Below are 19,398 nucleotides of genomic sequence, written 5' to 3'. Positions count from 1 at the left end.
ATTCGCGACTTTCACTGTATAATATAAACTAGGACATGGTTAGTCAATCAGAAGTTCTTCATGCATTATTGAAAAAAGTGACTCCATTGTTAAGTTACAATTAACTAACAAACCATAGACTAGCGTGTGTATAAAGGATTGCAGCTTTACGAGCGTGGCACTTCCAGCTCCGAAAGCCCGTAAACTTTACGAGATAAGCTCGAATGGGCGGCTCATAAGGATCCGTTTTCGTACTTTGTTATTTGTAAGAGCCGGGGCTAAACTGCCTCGTTTCGAGGTGTATTTTCCCGTGTTTCCCTGTACTGTGACCACCTTTCACAATGGATCGGTCGCCATTTTAGCAGCGAGTTATCGCCGATGAAGCCAAGCCGGATAAACAGGAAACTTCTGCTGTTGTTTCCTCGTTCGTGTGTGGCTACAGTTATTAAATTCCGAATTTGGTGTTTAGTTTTACTGTATGCGGCAAATCATACGTTTTACGTCCGGCTTTATTGTCATCAATTTTCATAATATGTAATACGAGAAGTCACTGTTTACGGTGTTTGTTAAAGGATGTACATATTCCCTATTTTGGATTAGTATTACATTTGCCCAAAAGCTGCCTGAAAACTGTAAATAAATTTTCAATTTACTTCAGGCACTTTCATTTCGCAACACAGCTAACATGTGAGACTAATAACAACAGTTACTGTAGTTCCACAGATACGGTTGGCAACTTGAATTAGTTTAAATCTCTGCATTTTCCTCTTGACTCTTTTTGTCATGCAGCACAATTAAAAAAAAAAAAAAACATGCATGACTCTTTGGGAAATCCTAGTTAATGTCTCTTCTCTCGTGTCGCAGAATCACACGTGTTTTACAAAGCTATGCATTTCCCAACTAGTTACATAAAGAGGTATTGTGAAATTAACGAAAAAAATATCAGTTTTGGTGATTATTGCTAGATGGCGCCATATAACGCCTAAACTTGTCGAAACCGAATTGAATTACTGAGTCGCACGTCGTCAATCGGCTCCATTGACGATTTAGATCAGTGCAGAAAACGTACACTTGACGGTTACCATTCGTCTCTTCCATGCGTTTACTATATATATCTTGTCAGCTTATGGTGCCTTTTTAGCGAAACCTCAAAATTAATCACGATTTTAAATTTTAACGATCAGGAAATCGAGATCGAGACAGAAATCTCCAACAGATTGTGCTTAGTGAGATTGATATCTTCAGAGTGACCTCCGAGGTTTAGTCCAAGTCGTACCGGACGTGAAGGGTATTTGTTGAGGGTCGGCCATGTCGCACACTTAAAGACAACATGATCCTTGTAAGTAAGCGTCGCATAAACCTCATTACTTTCCGTACGCCCTTCTCACCGCAGGTTTAATCCGGCCGGCGCCAATTTAGGGCAAAAATCCCCTAGTCACGTTGGACGAGGGAGTCCGTTTGTTTCGGGGCACTATCGTCAATTAATGGAAGCCCAAAAAATGGGCGATAATTAAAAATGCATTACACGAATTTGCATATTCATCCCGCAGTCTTCCGACAAGCGTTTAGTCGAGGGATATTCGACGCACGACTATAGGGCGATTCTTAAGCCTCAGTCGATTACTTCTGCGTCTCAATTAGACCTTCACAGCAATTTCCCCCAATTCTCAGTATGAGAGGCTGATTAATATTACGGTTTCAGTGAATCACGGTCGAACAAAGGTAGGATCTTTGTCCCAAATTCTGGCTCAAGGACTATTTCCGAATCAGTTCACCTTATCTCGCCGGTTTAAAATGGGATTTCCAGAGAAATTAATTGCTCCCAGTCTATATGGGCGATGGAGCTTCTAAGGTCGGCTCCAACCTCCAACTGGACAGCTCATTATCGTGGGATTAAGCTGCTCCAAATAGCGCAGATCAATGGTCTAATGGTAGAAAAGAGATATGATATGCAGATGCACTCTAGGAAATGAAATCGAAATATCAAAGGGCATTCCTCAAAGGGCCACCTTCGAAGCTTTTCAGATGAAAAGCGACTTCTCCTTTTCCATCGGGGCTACTATCGCCTCGAATGATTATTTTTTGAAGCGAAGAAAATGTCGGTTTATTGTGAAAATTTATGTAAAAATCTATTTTGCAATTTGGCCGCGCTTAATTTAAACGGTGGGTATAGTATAATAATTACCGTCATTTAGTTCCAAAACAAATTTTGATATAAAATTTTATTACTCAAATAAATTCCGCGATTATTTTTCCTGTATTACTGGATAATAAATTTGTGAATGGCGGCTGCACATTTGGTTTTAATTGTCGATTCTATTAAAATATCGATTTATGAGGGTTATTCAATTAAATGAACAGTTAGTTCCTGTTGAAAATGCGAAAGCTTTTGAGAAAATATTGGCATTGTTAAATATTTCCAACGTTGTTTCAACATTGTGCTTGATTTTTCACCATACACACAAAAAGCAGTTGGGCAAGTAACTGATTTAATTTCCCTTTGTAGTACGTTTAAATATTAAACTGTGCAACAACAAATCAAAACCTTTATTTCGCTTTTTTAATGATAAAATTGGCAAGCGTTTAATTCAAGAACCGGAGCCCTCAGGAGGGTACCACACCGCCCGCAAGACAAACGGCCATAGTTCGCGGCGAAAATAGCGGCAGATAATGCAACTTTTCTCTTTTCGCGCGACATTTAACCCCCCGGAGGGATTAAATTTACGCTAAACTAAAAAGTTTAAATTCAAAGTTTTAGTCGGTACATTAGGGCCATTCAAGAAGATTTGTGCAGGTGCCGGTGTCCCGTGGCGCGCCACTTTTTCCGCGAGGACGGGAGGACAATTTCGCTAAGATTTGTGGTCGGCTTTATCGTTCGGAACACACTTTTATCTCGGGGAAGGAATTTGTAAGATTCGAAATCGTGCATAGAGCGAAGAAATTTCGGCCGCGTACCTGCGGCTGAAACTGAAAAGTTTTATCGTTTTTAGGAGTTATGACGAGCGGTCGTTGTCTCGGAAATCTCCGTCTGATAACGCAGATCTGGCACCGTAGTAATTCCCAAGGTGTCGTGGTACTTCGCCACGTAGGTTACTCGGTATGGAGAGCGTTGTAACGCTCTAGGATGACGCCGAACACGGGGTTAATGTTCACATATCCGTGTCGGTCCGTCCGAGCGGGAAACCGCATTCCAAAATGTTTTTAATTTTTCTGAGAATGCACCTCCGTAACGTACGCAGAAGTAAAACTTTGACCGCGGACGTTTGCACACATTTCAATTAACCGTTAATTTTCGTTTTTTAAATAATTTTTTTCCTACTCTTTGGAAACAATAACGGATTCCTCACCGAAACCTTGACGACAGTTTTCGTGCGCGTGAATGTGCTCTCAGTTAATTTTAATTCAGAACAGTGTGCGATTCCACCGTTCCAACAATCCCTACTCGTCTGTGAGGGGATATTCCCAAGTGGGATAAAAGGAAAAAAAGGGCTCTGTATCAGCTGATTTAAGCATATTAACGTGATATTTCTCCTCCCCGCTGAGTTTTTTTTCTTCCGAGACAACTCATTACGCAACAACATAGCTTCCACCTGCTTTTGCGATAACAATAATCACTTGCAAAGTGGATCTCGGGCGTAGCAAACTCCGGCTTGGCAGCCCCGAAGATTTAAATAATCCGCCATAATTGCAAACACACTCAAAACGCTTTAAGGACGAATTTTCGTCCGCAATTAAATTAAAACTGGAGATTGGCGGATGAATCTTAATGAACGGCTTGGATACGTTGACAAATGCAAATCTTATTTCCGGACTTGGGCGACGTCCCCGGATTTTAAAGGGTTAGATTTTAATATTGAAAGCCTTTTCGTAGTGACCCAACTTGGTGAGCAGAAGTATGCAAATAATCATTAAAAGGACTGTGGTTTGTGGGGTGTAATTAATGCAGTTTGGCTCGATAATTCACGTGACCAAAATTGCAGCCGGCCAACCGTGATGTCATTTCTGATATAATCTGTGCCAGAGACAGGGCCGTTTTCGCTTAGAAATGACTCGACAGCAATTTGGAGCGTCTTCGCTCTATCCTCGACAAGTCAGCGAAAAATGCAGACCGCCTGTCGACTATGAGCGTTATTGGTTCAATAATATTTCTTTGGAACGGGGAAATGGGATTTTTCCTTTGACTTATCGCTGGTTCACCTTGGTGAGACTTGTCCCACCGTCGTTAATGGTAACGTAGTAGTAATAATAGTCGCGTGTGGGAACGTGTATCTTCGGCGAGGCGCGAAACAACGTGGATTCCTTCAAGTTTCAATTACGACGCCTTGAAAGTGTCTTAGTTAGAGATTTTCGCGAGATAATGCATTGTATAAGGCCTCCAATCCATCGACGATCGTAGACAATCAATTTTGCCGACCCACCGATACCTGTTCTCGCAGGGTTTTCATTAGTGTCAGGAACACAACCCGGATCACTTACGCCATTAAGGGCGAGGGCCCCGCATCAACACCGAAACACTTTCCACCTAATTTTCTTAGATGCGGCCTGCCGTAATTTAGAATTTGACAGAGACCGAATGCAAATCAGGTTTCCGGCGTGTTTTGACTGTTAAACGAACGCTGTTGCGTTTGCTAACAAGTTAATGGGGTGGAGAAATAAATACCCTCTCGGCGTCGCAGGAAAATCCTCTTCTTGCGAAGTGATTTTACACACTGATCCCTTTCATTTAGAGTGTTTAATTGATATTTTGCCATTAACTGCATTAAGCTTTTGTTGTCACAGCCAAATTTTGATTATTATTTGAGCAGACGGAGGCCTAATTATTTATGCAACGGAGGGTAGCGGTTGCATGCAGGGCGGTCTTTAAGATTACAAAATGGATTTCGACAGTAATACGCATATCCCGGAGAAATTGAACGTTGCGCACTCGTTTCTGCTAATTTTACTTCGGCGTTGGAATTCCTCGACTTTTCGAATCTACGATTCGAAGTCCAAAATTTGTGTCCTTTGTCAGGCGTTTTGTTTTTTTTTTTTTAACCTCACCGTACATGACAATGTCGCAAAATTATTAAGTTCTGCTCGAAAATGAAATTTTGTAAGCGTTTGGACTTTCTGCACACCGAATTGCGCATCCGAATTTTTGATTATCTTCCATTCGTTTGAAAGAATTGTTAAATTGTTCTCTTTCTTTTATTCAACTTGGAAACGACGTCCCACTACAAGCAGGGATTGTGAGAGTGGCGGAGTCGCACACCATTCTCTCACAGTTGGTAATAACTGAGAATAACGTTTGCTTTTTATTAATAATTGATTTCGAACAGAAACCTTTGTGCACGTTTGCGTGACAAAACCGTCACTTCAGAGCCTAGGAAAAAATGATTAGAAAAACGAAAGATAACAGGTAGCTAAAATAGATGAAGGGTGACCCTAAAATGTGTGAAATACTTCGAAGTTTTCTTCTCTGTGACTAAGATCTGAACTCATGTGAAAGGGTTCATTTGAGATAAGTGATTGATATTTGACTATTCTACCTAATTTAACCTGTCCTTTTGCTACATTTCACTTCCTACGTTGTCCTACGTTGGTGATTACTCTAAGTCGTATTCGTTAGGGTAGTATTTTCTGTGTCCGAGGTTGGTCTCTTGCTCAAGCATGAGTGTTATAAATGCTTATTGAACTGGCGGCCACACGTCGGTTTTTTATGTTTCTATGAAGCGAATTATGTGCACTTTCTTTGATTTTATTATACTTTAATAGAGGCGCTTTGCTAACCATGGAAGCATCGCTGAATTTTTCCATTTTTTACGTATGTCTTTTCAATATTGAAATTTTGTTTATTCGACGTTAATTTGGACGGTACAACTAGACATGTTGCAATCCCCGTTTTAACAACCATAATTCGATGTTTGGTAGCACATATTCTACCAAATAAAAACTAACGCGTGGCCTCTGATTGGGTAAGCATGGATAACAGCTAAGTTAGAGCAAAAGGTCATCCCCGGACTCATAAAAAGAAACTGACCGCTAACAAATAGCACTTAGAGTAATCTCCAACACAGGAGATGAAACTAAGAAAAAAGACAGGTTAAATTAAGTAGGGTAAGATTATTCCTCAGCGACGCGAAACAAGAATTTCAGTGTGTTATCTACGTTTTAGAAATTCAAATTTTCTACGTTTCACCTTATTGTCAACGTTTGTTTTTCTTCTCAAAACTCCAAGGACCTAAAGGCGGTGACAAAATTGTCACCATAACGCCATAATAATAAAAGGATTTTTGTTGGAGTCCTTAGGGAAGATTGAAAGTTATGCTCAGTTAGTTTTAACTCAGAATAATATGCAATTTTACCGTTCCAACAACCCTGACTTGTACGTGACGCGTTCTTTCCATATAGAATTAAAACAAAAATGAATTTTAGTGTCCGTCCGGAAATATTTATTGCTATTTATGATAAAATGTTTATAGGTCTTGCTCACCACAGCAACATTGGCGCGTGTGGTATGAAATTATTCGTACTCCACCAATTTAAATTCAATTGATTTGCGTCAGTATGTCTCCGACAAGCAGAGTTTACTGCATATCTCATGCTGCATGTCTTATGTCTCACGTATCTTTAATTTGCGATTTACACCTTAAAGAAAAACTAATTCGATTCGGTTTCTTTATTTTTCCATTTCATTCGAGAATGAAGTAATAAAAGCGCCATAAATCACGATAATTAGCAGCGCGACTTTATTTCATATAATTAATGCAGTTTACTTAGTAATTAACGAAATTAAAACCCTTTTCTGCTAATAGAGTCGTCTGGAACAATTCAGCGGACGAGGCAGCTGCGCTGCCACGGACAGGCCCATTAGGTCTCCGAATCGTTTTCCGGATATAATTTAAGGCTTCCATGAAAACTTGGTTTTCATGCATAAAATTCAGAAAATCCTCGATGATTTGTTGTCTGAAAAATCCGCAAATATCGCCGATATAAAATAGAATCAAAACGGGACATCGATGATATGGTTTCACACTTCGCACCTCGCAATAAATGGCGTCGAATTCGTTTTCATTTAATAATTTGAAACGGCAATAAAAGTTTCATTCGCATTGTTTCCGGGCATAATTAATGCAATTCGGTCCTCATAATTCGAGCAATTAAAGCTTTTCCGCACTAACAAACTGATTTATTATAATAAAATTCGGTCTGCTCCAACAGAGGGAGAAGGGAGAAGTCATTAACGCTGGAGAAGTAACAAGAGGTTTTACCGTTGAAATTAATGTGAAATCCTTCTATTCTATGATCTTTATCAATTCGGACCAATACGGATCTGTCACTCTCGCAAAGCTCTTTGAAAAGCTTTGGCACGTGCTTGAGCCTGAAGCACAGTTAGTAATAACGATGCGGCAGTGTCAAAAACACTTTCCGCTCCACGAACTGTCCCCAAAGGGCCTTGTCGCCACTTTCTGTTTATCCAACCCTTTTGTTTCGCATTAAGTCTGAACGGAAAATATAAAATGCCTTAAACAAAAACGGTACGAGCCCCCGGGGGCAGTTTAAACCGCTGATTCTTGGAAACATTGCAGTGCGAAATGAGGAACTGGGGATCAAACTGGTGCCAATGAGCAGTTTTCGCAATTACCCTCTAAACGAAGTGCTAAAGCTAACTCATTTCAATATTATTATTTTCGGCGAGTTAGCTTAAAAAAATGCAAAACCTTTACGGGGGCGAACAACGAGCTTAATGCAAACAATTTGTTGGGGTTTAAGGGGGGTAATGGTAATGCGCGAAAACTCCATATCTTCCCAACTCAACAACTTATTGCGATAAAACTGAACCGAATGGGGAAAAAGTAAAAAGACGCAGACTAAAGAAGAATTACACTCTAAGGCGGTCGAGGTTAGATGTAAAGGGGGCTTCGAGGAGGGAAACGGGTGAGCCAAAGAAGCGGAATTCTTTGAGGTGCAATCAAGGGTCCTTGTGAGGCCGTGATGCCGCTTGTCCCAGTTAGGGTCCTTTCTATTAAAAACTATCGACGTGGAGTGCGGCGAAATGTGTGCTCTTTTATAGCCCTTCAAGGCTTTGGGGTGGCAAAGAAAACCCCCAATCGCGAATGTTGGCGTACATAATCCGGGTGCAGCTAGTAGAATCGAAATCTAATTTGGGAAGTCATCGTTCGCGAGCCGAGACCCGAAATCTCCGAACGTACAAACAAGATTTGGGCGCAAACTTTTTCTCGGTCCTCATGTATATGAAACGGAGAGTCGTCCGAATGTAAAATGCCGCATTATAGAGCACGGCTCTGGAAGGCTCTTTTAGGATGTAATAGAGTTTTTGCATGTGTTACGTTATACTTAACATTTATGTATCTGTCAGTAACACCAACATATTTTGTTAAATTTCAAAGTTCACCTCTTTTTAAGAACATCTGCCATCATTCCGGTTAAAAAAGGTTCGGCAGCTGGAACAGCTCCAATTTTATTCAGTAGCAATCTTAATGAGTTTACCATGGATTCTCATATATCAATCATTGCATTACTGATGTCTTTTGCTCTAGCAGTTTTTGCATGAAAATCGATCGTTTCAATCTTTCCCTCACCCGCTCTTGGCCTTCCAGATTACGTTTTTCAGTTCGTCATCTGTCAGCGGCGCCTGAAACTACAACGCGTTCCTGTCAAACTGCTACGTCTGTAATGAAACAAGTGATAAACGCGACGTTGCCATTTGTATAATTTAAATCAAAGCAGTAGAGATCTTCATGTATATGAAATGGGGAATGGCCCGAATGTAAAAATGCCGCATTATCGAGCACGGATCTTTAAGGGTCTTTTAGGGCGTGTAAGCGTTTTTGCATCTCCCACGCTATGCTAAACGTTTTCACCATGTATCTCTGAGTTTCTTCATCAACATTTATACGTAAATTAAAAATAAGAAACGTTTATATTTAAATTAAAAATTTAAATGTAAATGTGCAATTAAAAGTTCACTTTTCTTCAAAAGTTTCGCCTCGACTGAGAGAAGGTTTGCTAGCTAGAGAACCCCGTTTTATCAGTTTTACTAGTATCAGGAAAATTCCAATGAGTTTACTGGAGATCCGGTTCATTGCATGAAAATCGATCTGTTTAGTTCTTCCTGCACCATCTGGCAACCCATCCGATTTTGTTTTCCAACCTGTCGTCTGCCACATTCAGTTGTAACTGCAGTGCGTTTCTGTCAAAATCTGACGTACAAATAGAAATAAGCGTTAAGGGCTGCGTTGCCATTTTTATGGTTTGAATCAAATCTCAGAGAATACCGAAAAAAAAAACCTTATCCGTTTATTTATGCACGAGTCTTTACCGAAATTACAAATGGTTGTTCCTTATTTAGACCCCGAGTCTCAAACTGAAACTATTCTAAGTTGTTCTATAAATATTACGGAAATTTATTGCAGCGTACGTGTACATACTTTTATGTGTGTGTTTTCAAGGGAGACCAGCCAAGGCAATAAATCGCGAAAGAGCGGGCCAACGGTTGCGGTTTTTGCATTCTTTGCGCAAAACTCATACATTATTATACTTCTGTTTAAATATTTATTGGTTTTTGGTATTTCATTATCGCGAAACGAATTTGCAATCTCGCATCGCTGATTGCGCACAATTGAATCGGTGTAATCGAGAATTTACTATATTGAGTTTAATTTCCACGTTGGGATTTAATAAAGTTTTGTTAATTGAAATGGTCGAATTCTTATATGCTCTTGATGATTAAATCAATTTTCTATGTGATATAATGGGGATTGCGTCGGTGCGCAGAACATTATTTCCCCGATAGATTAAACAAGGTTCATGCACAATAGATTGGCCATTCCCTAGGGCGTTTATCGAATTTAGTCTGAGGGAAATATGAAAATACGGCGAGATCCTCCAAGGGAATTTCCAATAACGATCACTTTTATTAGTCCTGTTTCCAAGAGGATCTGCGCCCGGAAACTTTCGCGAAGTGCTTTTTAATATCTGCTTCTTCACGTCTTATACGGGAACCAGTAAAAAGTTGATGGACGCATCATTTCGCGTGAATGAAAATCAATTTACCTCGGAGATATACATTGGAAAAAAACAATAAATTTTACTGGGACATAAAAGTGTCTGTTTATGTCTCGGGTTGATCCGGAAAAATCGCAATATAAAAGTTTGGATCGGGAACGGAAGCATGAAATACCCACCCAATCGGAAATAATAAAATTTGTCGTGTATCTTGCACATGTTTTTATATATGGGATGGATTCGAAAAATATTCAATTTCACGAAAATTCTTTCAAGTGTCTTCGTCACGTAAAAAATCATGGTGCAATTTGTCTGTTTCCAGGTATCTCTCCGAATCGGCTTTCCGAGAGAGTCTTCGCTAATCGGATAGCACGATGATTTAGCCGAGTACGGACGAATAGCGTGGGTGTGCGCTAATTGCACAGGCGCTTAAAAACTAATAACATAATATGTACTTGGTTTAGCAAATTTCTGCCGAAATGAAGTGATTTTGAATTTTTCAATTCCCACGTGTGGAGTTTAAAATTCCAAATGAGAAAGTGGATGACTATACATCCCCCTTTTAAATGAAAAATTTCATCTCCTTTACCTCATTTTTTTCGGGTAAATGTTTTATCAGGCCATTTTGTGGTCCAAAGTTCTTTTCATATTTTATTATCTCAGTTTCTCTTTGTTTCAGGTAAGTGTGGCTTTTTTAAGATTAACTTAAATCTTTGAAGAAGCCAAAAAGTAGGATCATCTTTGTTATTGAAATTGTGGCAGGTAAGTTTAATTTTTAACGTGGTCGAGAAGTTCCCATTGACTGCAGTCATTATCGAAATATTCTTTTGAGTTTCAAGTATTGATTTGAACATGAGAAAACAGCCACAGGTTTTATGGCTCTAAAGTACAGTGGCACGTTGGTTTCCTTCTCCGATATGTGGGAAACTTTATTTTCTCGGGATGCCGATAGTTATCTATATGGAAATTAAACGTGAGAAGAGCCATTTTTGTATAAAATTTGGTTCGTATTGCACTACCGAATATTCGATATATTTGTTTTTATGATTCGTGATTTAAACTCCTGGTACTATTGCGTCTTATAACCGGAATATTTTGGATGGAACAGTTTTGAGCTTTCGTGTTTGTCGAGGAAAGTTTCCCATCTTCGTGTCGTCCTGTAGAAGGCGTGTCTGTCGGCGCCCCCGTATGGCCCCACTATCTAATTGAATTCGAATGGTGGTCCTGAGCACTCCATAAAGGGGCGATAAATCCGCGATCGGGTGGCCGGGTCGGGATAAATTGCGCATTTAGGATATCCTTTATTTTGCTTTTTGTTTTGCCACCGCGAGTCCAATTCAATTAAGTGCTTGCCGATCGCGGCGCTCTTCCTCCTCCTCCTCATCTTCGCTAAAGAACCCCCGCATAATGGAAATTGAACAATTATGTAGCTGGTTTTGACAGCGAATTGTATATTGCCTTGTGAATCGAAATTACATGGTGCTAAGAGAGTTTTGCCGACATTAGGCCTCAAATTGGATACGATAGTGGGGGGATTGGCAGGTGAAGGCGTTTCTGTGGTCGCCGAAGAAGTAACTGTAGGTATCTGGGCATTCCCGTTTGAAAAAAGCTGGGTAGTTAATATGTCAAGTGGAACTTCTGCAAGTTTCCGCAGTATTCTGCTGCACTAAATGCGAACAAAAATCATAAGAAATTATTTGTGGATGTCTACAGCTCAAGTCACCTCTACTACAATACCGATCAGTTTTGAAACGATTGCAGACAGATTTATAGGCAATAGTAACCCCACCGTGCTTCATCTTTACCACCTTCGGATACATTAAGTCGACACCAAATAAACATTAGGCTCTAGTGCAGCTGTAGGCACTTCGTGACTGCCTTACTTGTACGAGCTAAAGTTCATTACATCACTCAACTTTACCTTTCTTCTTAGATATTTTACGAACATTTTAATATTACAAGCGTCCACGAGGGACAGGTCATAGTAACCCAATTTTCCCCAGCCCTTAAGAGTGATTTTTACTAGGGTTACAGGGTGGATGCCTCCGGTCCCGTTACGTTTCAATATATTTCCGCAATCACCGGTCAAACAATGCATTGAAAAGAGGTGGCAGCACGTTTTATCTCAAAATTACCCATCCCAGTTATCAGGAGCTGACAATGTCACTTAACAAAATTTGCATTAGATTTCTGTTTAAGAATGATGAAGGGTAACTTACGATTTGCCCTTGACTGAGAGAAAATCATCCTCCATGCAGACGGGGATGACCAAGATTGCCCTATACTCCAATCCAGATAGGCTCAGATTCTCTGTTTGCTATCTCGAATTGCACAGTAACTTTGACGTCCAAAGTGGCTAACAAGGAAGCTATTAAAGGGAACAACAGTTCTTAAGCGATTTATGCAAGATTAATTTGATTTTCTGTAGAATTCACTTCCTGTTATAAGCACCGTACGAATTGTATTTTTCTTTAATACCCATGGTCAGCAGGTATTCATCGGTTTGATAGGAGACATAAGGTATTAATATATATCACTGCTGTGATTTGTGTATTTTTGAATAATATTCGGTAAATCGTGGACATATTCTATTGAAACACTGAAAAAACTTCTATAGTCCATTACCGTTTAAGTTTCCAATAAATTTTAATTTTCCATAATCACCAAATGCAAAAAGCATTTTAAAAGTAAAATTCAGAAATCGCGCTTGGAAATAATTAAGGGTTCAGCTTATATTTGACGTTCGCGTGTCATTTAAAACACATGGGTCAGCTGTCAAAACATTGAAATGAGTGCTCGAGACAAAATATTGCGTGCTTTCTATTATTTAAGTGCTAAAAAAACAATGTCCTGATAATTTCAGGGTTAAGTTTAATGTTTTTTTCATGGAGGTCACTCCATCCTGCCAGGTAACGTTGCCAGGACATAAATTTCTTGACTCTTAAGGAGACATTCGTCGAAAAAATGCAGAAAAAAAATAAAGGAATATCCAGTAACGTGTTATATTTCGCTCAATTAGTGATACTGCATCAGTTAAAAACTAGCTCCAAACTGAATTTTGTATCTCGAAGCCTTGCAAGTAAAAGTTCCCTTTTTCGGATCGAAAATATAGCTATAGGCATCTGGACATTTCTCTTTGAAGAACGTGTTTGCATAGTCTTTAGGCCACTCTGTGCTATTACACGTTTCCGGACGATCGTGCTGTCCTAAACAAAACTTTCAAAATAACCTGTCATAACGATCGAAAAACTATACCCCTGCAACAGTACATATCCGTGTTAAACTTAGTACATGGCGACTTGCAGCCTATAGTTTGACCTGAGTATATTAGCCTGAGTTCATCTGGACAGTCATTGTTGATATCTATGAGGCACTGGATTTTAGCGCAACTAAATTTATCTCCTAACACCTCTTGGCCATCAACCGGTGCTATCTGCAGAGCAATAATTATTTATATAGGTTTTTTAAGGCGAAAAAGCACTTGCGTTCGCTCTAAGGTTCATCCCTTCAATCAAAGAAAGCCCGTAGTAGTCCAATCCTTTGTATCCATTGAGGGTAATCTCAATGAGAGTGTAAGGCGGAGTTCCTCCTTGTCCCTTACATGGTATCCTATCCCCGCAGCTACCAGTTTCGCAGTGTTGCCTGGTAGGTTCGCACCAGGTTCTAGGCCAGAATTTTCCAGACCAATCATCGGGAGCTGAGACAATCACCTAAATCCACGTATATGACTATTTCCTAAGACCCATTATAGCAAAGTTTTGGTGACTTTATAAAGAAGATATTTTCCGTGGAAATGGAGAAATGCTCTCTACATCTCTATGGAAAATATTTCGTTGGTAAAGTTACTAGCAATTTACTATTTTGGCCCTTCAATTGCTTACAATACCGTTTGCCCTTGAGACAAATCAAACCCTCCGTCGGATAAATGGGCATGTCCTGGGTCTCCTTGAATGCCCACCCATATGGGACCCGGTTCTTTATTGGTGACCTCGATTTGAACTTCTGCGTCGGTCCAAGTAAGGGTGATTAGGAGGACGAGGAGAACAGTCATAGTGCTAATTGACGTTGGGCTAGAACTGACGGTTATTGGAGAGTTTATTCTAGAGCAGTCAGTACATTTGTGGATAAATAGATTTTAGTTTTGAAAGGTCATTGTCCAAGTAGGTCCAAGGTTCCTTTTTATATATGTATTTGTAGAGTATTTTATGTATGGAATTCTCTGTAAGCTAAATTTGCCTGTCCTGTGATGAATCGGTTCTGAGCTAAGTTATTGACCAATGGTAAACTGGACTGCTTTAGAAAGTTGTTCTCTCAAATTTTTAATAATTAAGTTTTTAATACTGGAAACTGTATTTGCTGGATAATTGCTATGTAGAAAAACTATCTTGAGAATAAAATTGTCGGTACGTTGATCTACCGTGTCTCATATATAATTTCGAATTTAGTACGCCATAGAATTATTTCAGCGACAACCTGTATATCTTTAATATGTTCGACGTAACATCGATCACAAATGAACCACCCTAAGCTCACTGAAACATACAAATCTATTTACCTGTATCATTAGTTAGTTGTTATTGAAAATAGTCTTTTCCAAGACTCCACCGATTTCTGTGTTGGTTAGTTAAAGTTTTCTGAGCGGAAAAAATGGTCTTTACACTCGAACAAAAAGGCTTTGTGGTTGTGTCTTATTTTCAAAATGGTGAGTTCATAAACGGAGAATTGGTCCATAAAATTAAACCTTTTCTTCAAGAGTTTCGTGAAAAATTTCGCCACATTGCAGTGGCGGAATTGCAATTTCGCAAGAGTTTGAATTATGTTGTGAAATTGTTTCGGGAAACTGGCAGTGTTCAAAGCAAATCGGGAAGTGGTAAACGAACTAAACGAACCCCAAAACTTGTTGAAAATATGAGGCGAGTAGTGGATGACGATCCTAAGGCATCTTTAAGACCACTTTCTGTAATAGAAATAGTCTGCAAACTGAAAGATACCTATAAACATACTTACAACTTTACTAATTAACGTAAAAAAGTAAAAGGGTAAAGAAAATAAATTTTGGTTTTAAATTTCGAGTTAATGCTTTGAAAAATTTAAATGATAGAACGCGAAGGCCACAATCATTACAATTACGATGTGAATATGTTTAAAAAATATATCATTTTCGACTTTTTTTTATAAATAAAGCTCGTAATATTTCTATTAAGGGTAATTGTAGAACTGCCCTAATGTATAATCGATTTCGATGAAACTTATGATAGTTAAAGACTTTTATGTTATGATTATTACCTACAATTTTCATTCCATTATCTTAATCAGAAAGAAAGCTATTTTAAAACATATCCATATGATAGGACCCCTTTGAAGGGCCCTGTCTCAGTAATGGTGTTTTGTAGGATCAATGTTTATGGGACTTTTTTACCATTCTTAGCTCTACTTTCATGTCCTTAAGTCAACTATGCCAGACATGATCTATAATTTATATTTTATATATCTCATAATTTATTAAATATAAATTATATACAGTGTGTTAAAAAAAGTGGCAATGTTTAAGGGAGTCATTTCTCAGGCCATTTCATGAAAAATTGCTTCTATGAGTGTAGATCTACAAATGTATTGTTTCCAAGATACAGGGGGTAATTTTTTGTTAATAACGGTTTTTGAAAAATAATTCAAATATATTTTGACTGACTTTTTTACACTTCATGAAGATCATCAAAGCACAAAATATTCTTAGGGAATAAGGGAGTAAACCCTTGAACAGCCTGTACCTTGGAAACAATATATTTCTGGACGTATAGAAACGTCTTTCCATAAACTGACTTGAGAAATCACCCCTTTAAGCATTGCCGCATCTTTTTTAAACATCCTGTATAGTAATAAAACAAAATTAATATTTATTTAATTACATGATTTATAACAAATGCTCAAAATGTCCATTGTTTCACAAACACAAATTAGTACCTAAATGCTTCATATTGTCCGATATATACTTTAATGAGAGTCTGTAGAGAAACACTTTCACGTTCTTGGCGAATTATGTCCTTAAGGACGTCAATCGTGTGTATCGGAGTTTTCAAAATGGCATTTTTTAACGTCGGGAACAAGATACAGTTGAGTGTGGTTAAATCCGGACATTGTGGTGGATAGATGTAGTCCGTCCATGAGCTTACTACTTTAACGTCATAGTATTCTCTAATATAATTGAGAGTTGTTCTAGCTGTATGGGTCGTTGCTTCATCCTGTTAAAAGTATTCGTATCACAGTTCGCTAAAGTGAAGTTGGTTAATGAATTCGCCCAACATATTCTGTTATTAGTTAGATGTTATGGTGTCGTCGACGTCCTACTAAGCGTCTTTGTGAGATAGCAATCCATATCTCAGGTTTTTCGGGATGGAAAAGTGTTTCCGTGAACACACGGGGATTCTTTGCTCCCCAGACTCTCAAATTTTGTGAATTCACATTGTTTGATTAAACCAATCATATCATCTCAGTTTCTTTTCGTAATCGGGAGGCTGCAGTTCCTGCATCGCTTTCAACTTGTGCGGATACAATCACAGATTTTTCTTTTTTAACGATTAAATCACAAGTGCTACACGATGCATCCAATTGTTGGGAAGGTCTCCTTAAAGATGTGCTGGCATTGTCATCCACTACTCGCTTTACATTCTCAAACAAGTTCTGGGGTTCGTTTAGTTGGTCTACTACCTCCCGATTTGCTTTGAACACTGCCAGTTTCACGAAACAATTTTACAACATAATTCAAAGTGTTGCAAAATCGCAATTCCGCCACTGCAATCCTTGAAGAAAAGGTGGAATTTTATGGGCCAATTCTACGTTTATGAACTCGTCATTTTGAAAATAACACACAACCACAAATACTTTTTGCTTGAGCGTGAAAACCATTTTTTCCACTCAGAAAACTTTAACTAACAAACATGGAAGTCCGCGGAGTCTCGGAAAAACTATTTTTAGCAAAATTAACTGATAATACTGGTAAATAGATCTGTGTTTTTAAGTGAGGTTAGGGTGGTTCGTTTATGTTCGAGATTACGCAGAACACATCAAAGACGTACGTTTTTGCGCCCAAATAATTCGTTGGGCTCCTAGATTTGAAATTCTAGATTTTTTTCTTAAGACACACGGTACTAATCCCCGTACTCAAAATTATTTCTGCTCAGAAGCAAAAGCGCACCCATCCGTCACACTTGATAAGTATTAAAAGTACCACGTACTAATTGGTTCCTAAACGATTTGTCACATAAATACACAAATTCGGCTTGGCGAACCTTGAGAAAACCATTGTACTGCATGCATTATATTAAAATAACGTTCTTTGTTACCTGATGATGGTTTATTTATTCTGAACACATAATAACCATGGTATTATAACGTGATTTCTTGCGTTCAACTGATGAAAGCGTCCATTTCTAACAATAAACAACACGCGACTGATTCGAGTATTGTTGTAGGTGGAAATTCCGAGATGGCGAATGTTTACAACTTTAGTCTAACCGATCATTTGTTTACATTAAGCTCACGAGCGTTAACGAAGACAATCGAGCTGGTTTGAAATTTATGTAGTATTTGAGACGCTGTTGAGAAAGTAAACTCAGTTGAGTTTAGGACTCGTAAAACGCAATTTTGATGTGGCATGTTTCGGGAAATGGTTTAAATACTGTTTACAAAAGGTTCATTTGATTTACGCAGGATGCATTTTATCCCTACATATCGCTCATTAAAAATTAAAGTGGAACATTGTGGTATTTTATTTCTGATTAGCACGGTCGAACCACAAAAATTAACAAAATCTTTTCGCCAACCTGAACCTCAACAATACGCAGCAAATTTCTCAGCGTCCGGCCTTCCACAGCACAGGGAAAATTATGACTTTAAATACAATCTCGTGTTTTAGGAGGCGTAGAAGACTCTCCATTGTATGTTTAGACCTAGATATACCATTAGAAACCATCAATGTTTTCATTTTAACAACTCTATCAGTAGTTCGGTAAATTTTTCAAAGCTTATGTGTAAGGCTTACTAGTAGACGCGGCAACCGTTCAATAGAAGAAGCTATAGAGTTCTAATGGGATGTTTTGCTGGTTGACTAACTTCTTAGCGTCGTGATATTTTACCTTGTTGCCGGCTTTTAGTAGTATTTCCTACCCGCTCAAGGGGATAAGCTGGAATTTTCGTTATGCATTCGTGTGAATGTTAGTGCGGAAAATGAATGTTCTAAGGATTGAAAGCCAGGATAAAGCGCAAAATGGAAGCATTTTGATAGTTGTTAGAAATGAAATTTTCTACATTTTGTTTCAATAGAAAAACATGTGATCGACCACTTGCTGTTGTATAATCTGATAGATTTAATTTTCTGTTGTGGCCTGGAAAATAGGCGCTTAGGTTTGCTAAAGCCCAGAGATGTACAAGACCGGTTTTAAGAAAAGTCTCGAAAATGTTCGAAATTTATTCGTAAAAGGCCGTACTGCGTGATATTCAAAAATATTTCTTAGTTCCGCATATTCCTTCAGTGAAAACGATTTTAACTTGATTCGTGACGTGGAAAATTGGCGATGTCCGTATTTTTCCACAGACTGTTATGAAATTTCATACATTTAACTACCAGTTATAGCCTCAAAAGTTAACATATTGATTAGATTTAAATGAGAGGTGTACAAGTCCGCTTTTAAAATAATCTTCATGACTGTCTTTATTCATTAATTATTCCATTTGAAAAGATGATTCTCTCCAATGGCCAATCTTCAAATATAATGGATTTAAGCTTCAATTATGTTATGACCTAGTAAATAGGTTTAAAAAAATGTTTTTTTGATTATTAATTGATTAAAAATGAGAGGCATGCAAATCCGAATTTAAAAAAACAACAACAGAAATTTGAAAGTGCATTATTATGAATGGCATTTCACAAATTTATTCCATTTACAAAAATGTGTTTTACCTCTGGTTTATCTGTAATATGTTCGATTTCAGTTTTAGTTGTGGCCAAAAAATTATTGCTTTGATTAATTCAAAATTACAGGAAACAAGGACAAAAACATAAAGAGAAAAATAAGTGTTTCACCGCTGCCCTCTGAAAATACGACTGGTAAAATTTGAGTTTGAAATTGTATAGATCTCACATATTCGGAGCAATCCTCAGTGGCTTGTTAAGCTTTTTCTTATACTTAAAAAAACGAAAAACGATCAAAATCTTCATTTTTCCAGTGTTGAAACTTTTGTATTGTTGCGATTTACCGCCAAAAGTTCTCGCGCGGTCTGTTTGCGTGATGAGACCGATCTCCCACGATGTTCTTGTCCAGTTTAGCGTGTTCACCCAATGTCGTCCGGTAGAGAATTTGCATTCTTGATTACTGCTAACGAAAATAATCATTCTTGAGATCTCGCAAATTCCAA

General features: G+C 38.4%; 2 protein-coding genes across 2 annotated transcripts in view; one reads left to right on the top strand and one right to left on the bottom strand.

The window, feature by feature from the left end:
- Nucleotides 1-19,398, top strand: part of mib1 (mind bomb 1) — a 268,995-nt gene that overhangs the window by 67,734 nt on the left and 181,863 nt on the right. The gene's annotated exons all lie outside the window — the stretch shown is intronic.
- Nucleotides 12,974-17,471, bottom strand: LOC136348831 (uncharacterized). Its single transcript, XM_066299983.1, has 5 exons — nt 17,328-17,471; nt 13,874-14,063; nt 13,469-13,697; nt 13,243-13,416; nt 12,974-13,193 (listed from the first exon to the last, which is right to left on the bottom strand). Exons 2-5 carry the CDS (start codon nt 14,036-14,038, stop codon nt 13,021-13,023), a joined length of 741 nt encoding a protein of 246 aa, XP_066156080.1. The 5' UTR covers nt 14,039-14,063; nt 17,328-17,471; the 3' UTR covers nt 12,974-13,020.

This window comes from Euwallacea fornicatus, chromosome 35, assembly GCF_040115645.1.
Source record: "Euwallacea fornicatus isolate EFF26 chromosome 35, ASM4011564v1, whole genome shotgun sequence".
In the NCBI taxonomy this organism is placed as follows: Eukaryota; Metazoa; Arthropoda; class Insecta; order Coleoptera; family Curculionidae; genus Euwallacea; species Euwallacea fornicatus.
The sequence above is the reverse complement of the archived record's forward strand: the minus strand, read 5'-3'. Positions and strand labels throughout refer to the sequence as shown.

Coding starts and splice junctions, on each gene's coding strand:
- LOC136348831 (XM_066299983.1), bottom strand. CDS start 14,038: ATGACTGTTCTCCTCGTCCTCCTAATCACCCTTACTTGGACCGACGCA. Junction 13,698..13,873: donor ATTTGTCTCAAGGGCAAACG/GTATTGTAAGCA, acceptor ACGTGGATTTAG/GTGATTGTCTCAGCTCCCGA. Junction 13,417..13,468: donor GAACCTTAGAGCGAACGCAA/GTGCTTTTTCGC, acceptor CTCTGCAGATAG/CACCGGTTGATGGCCAAGAG.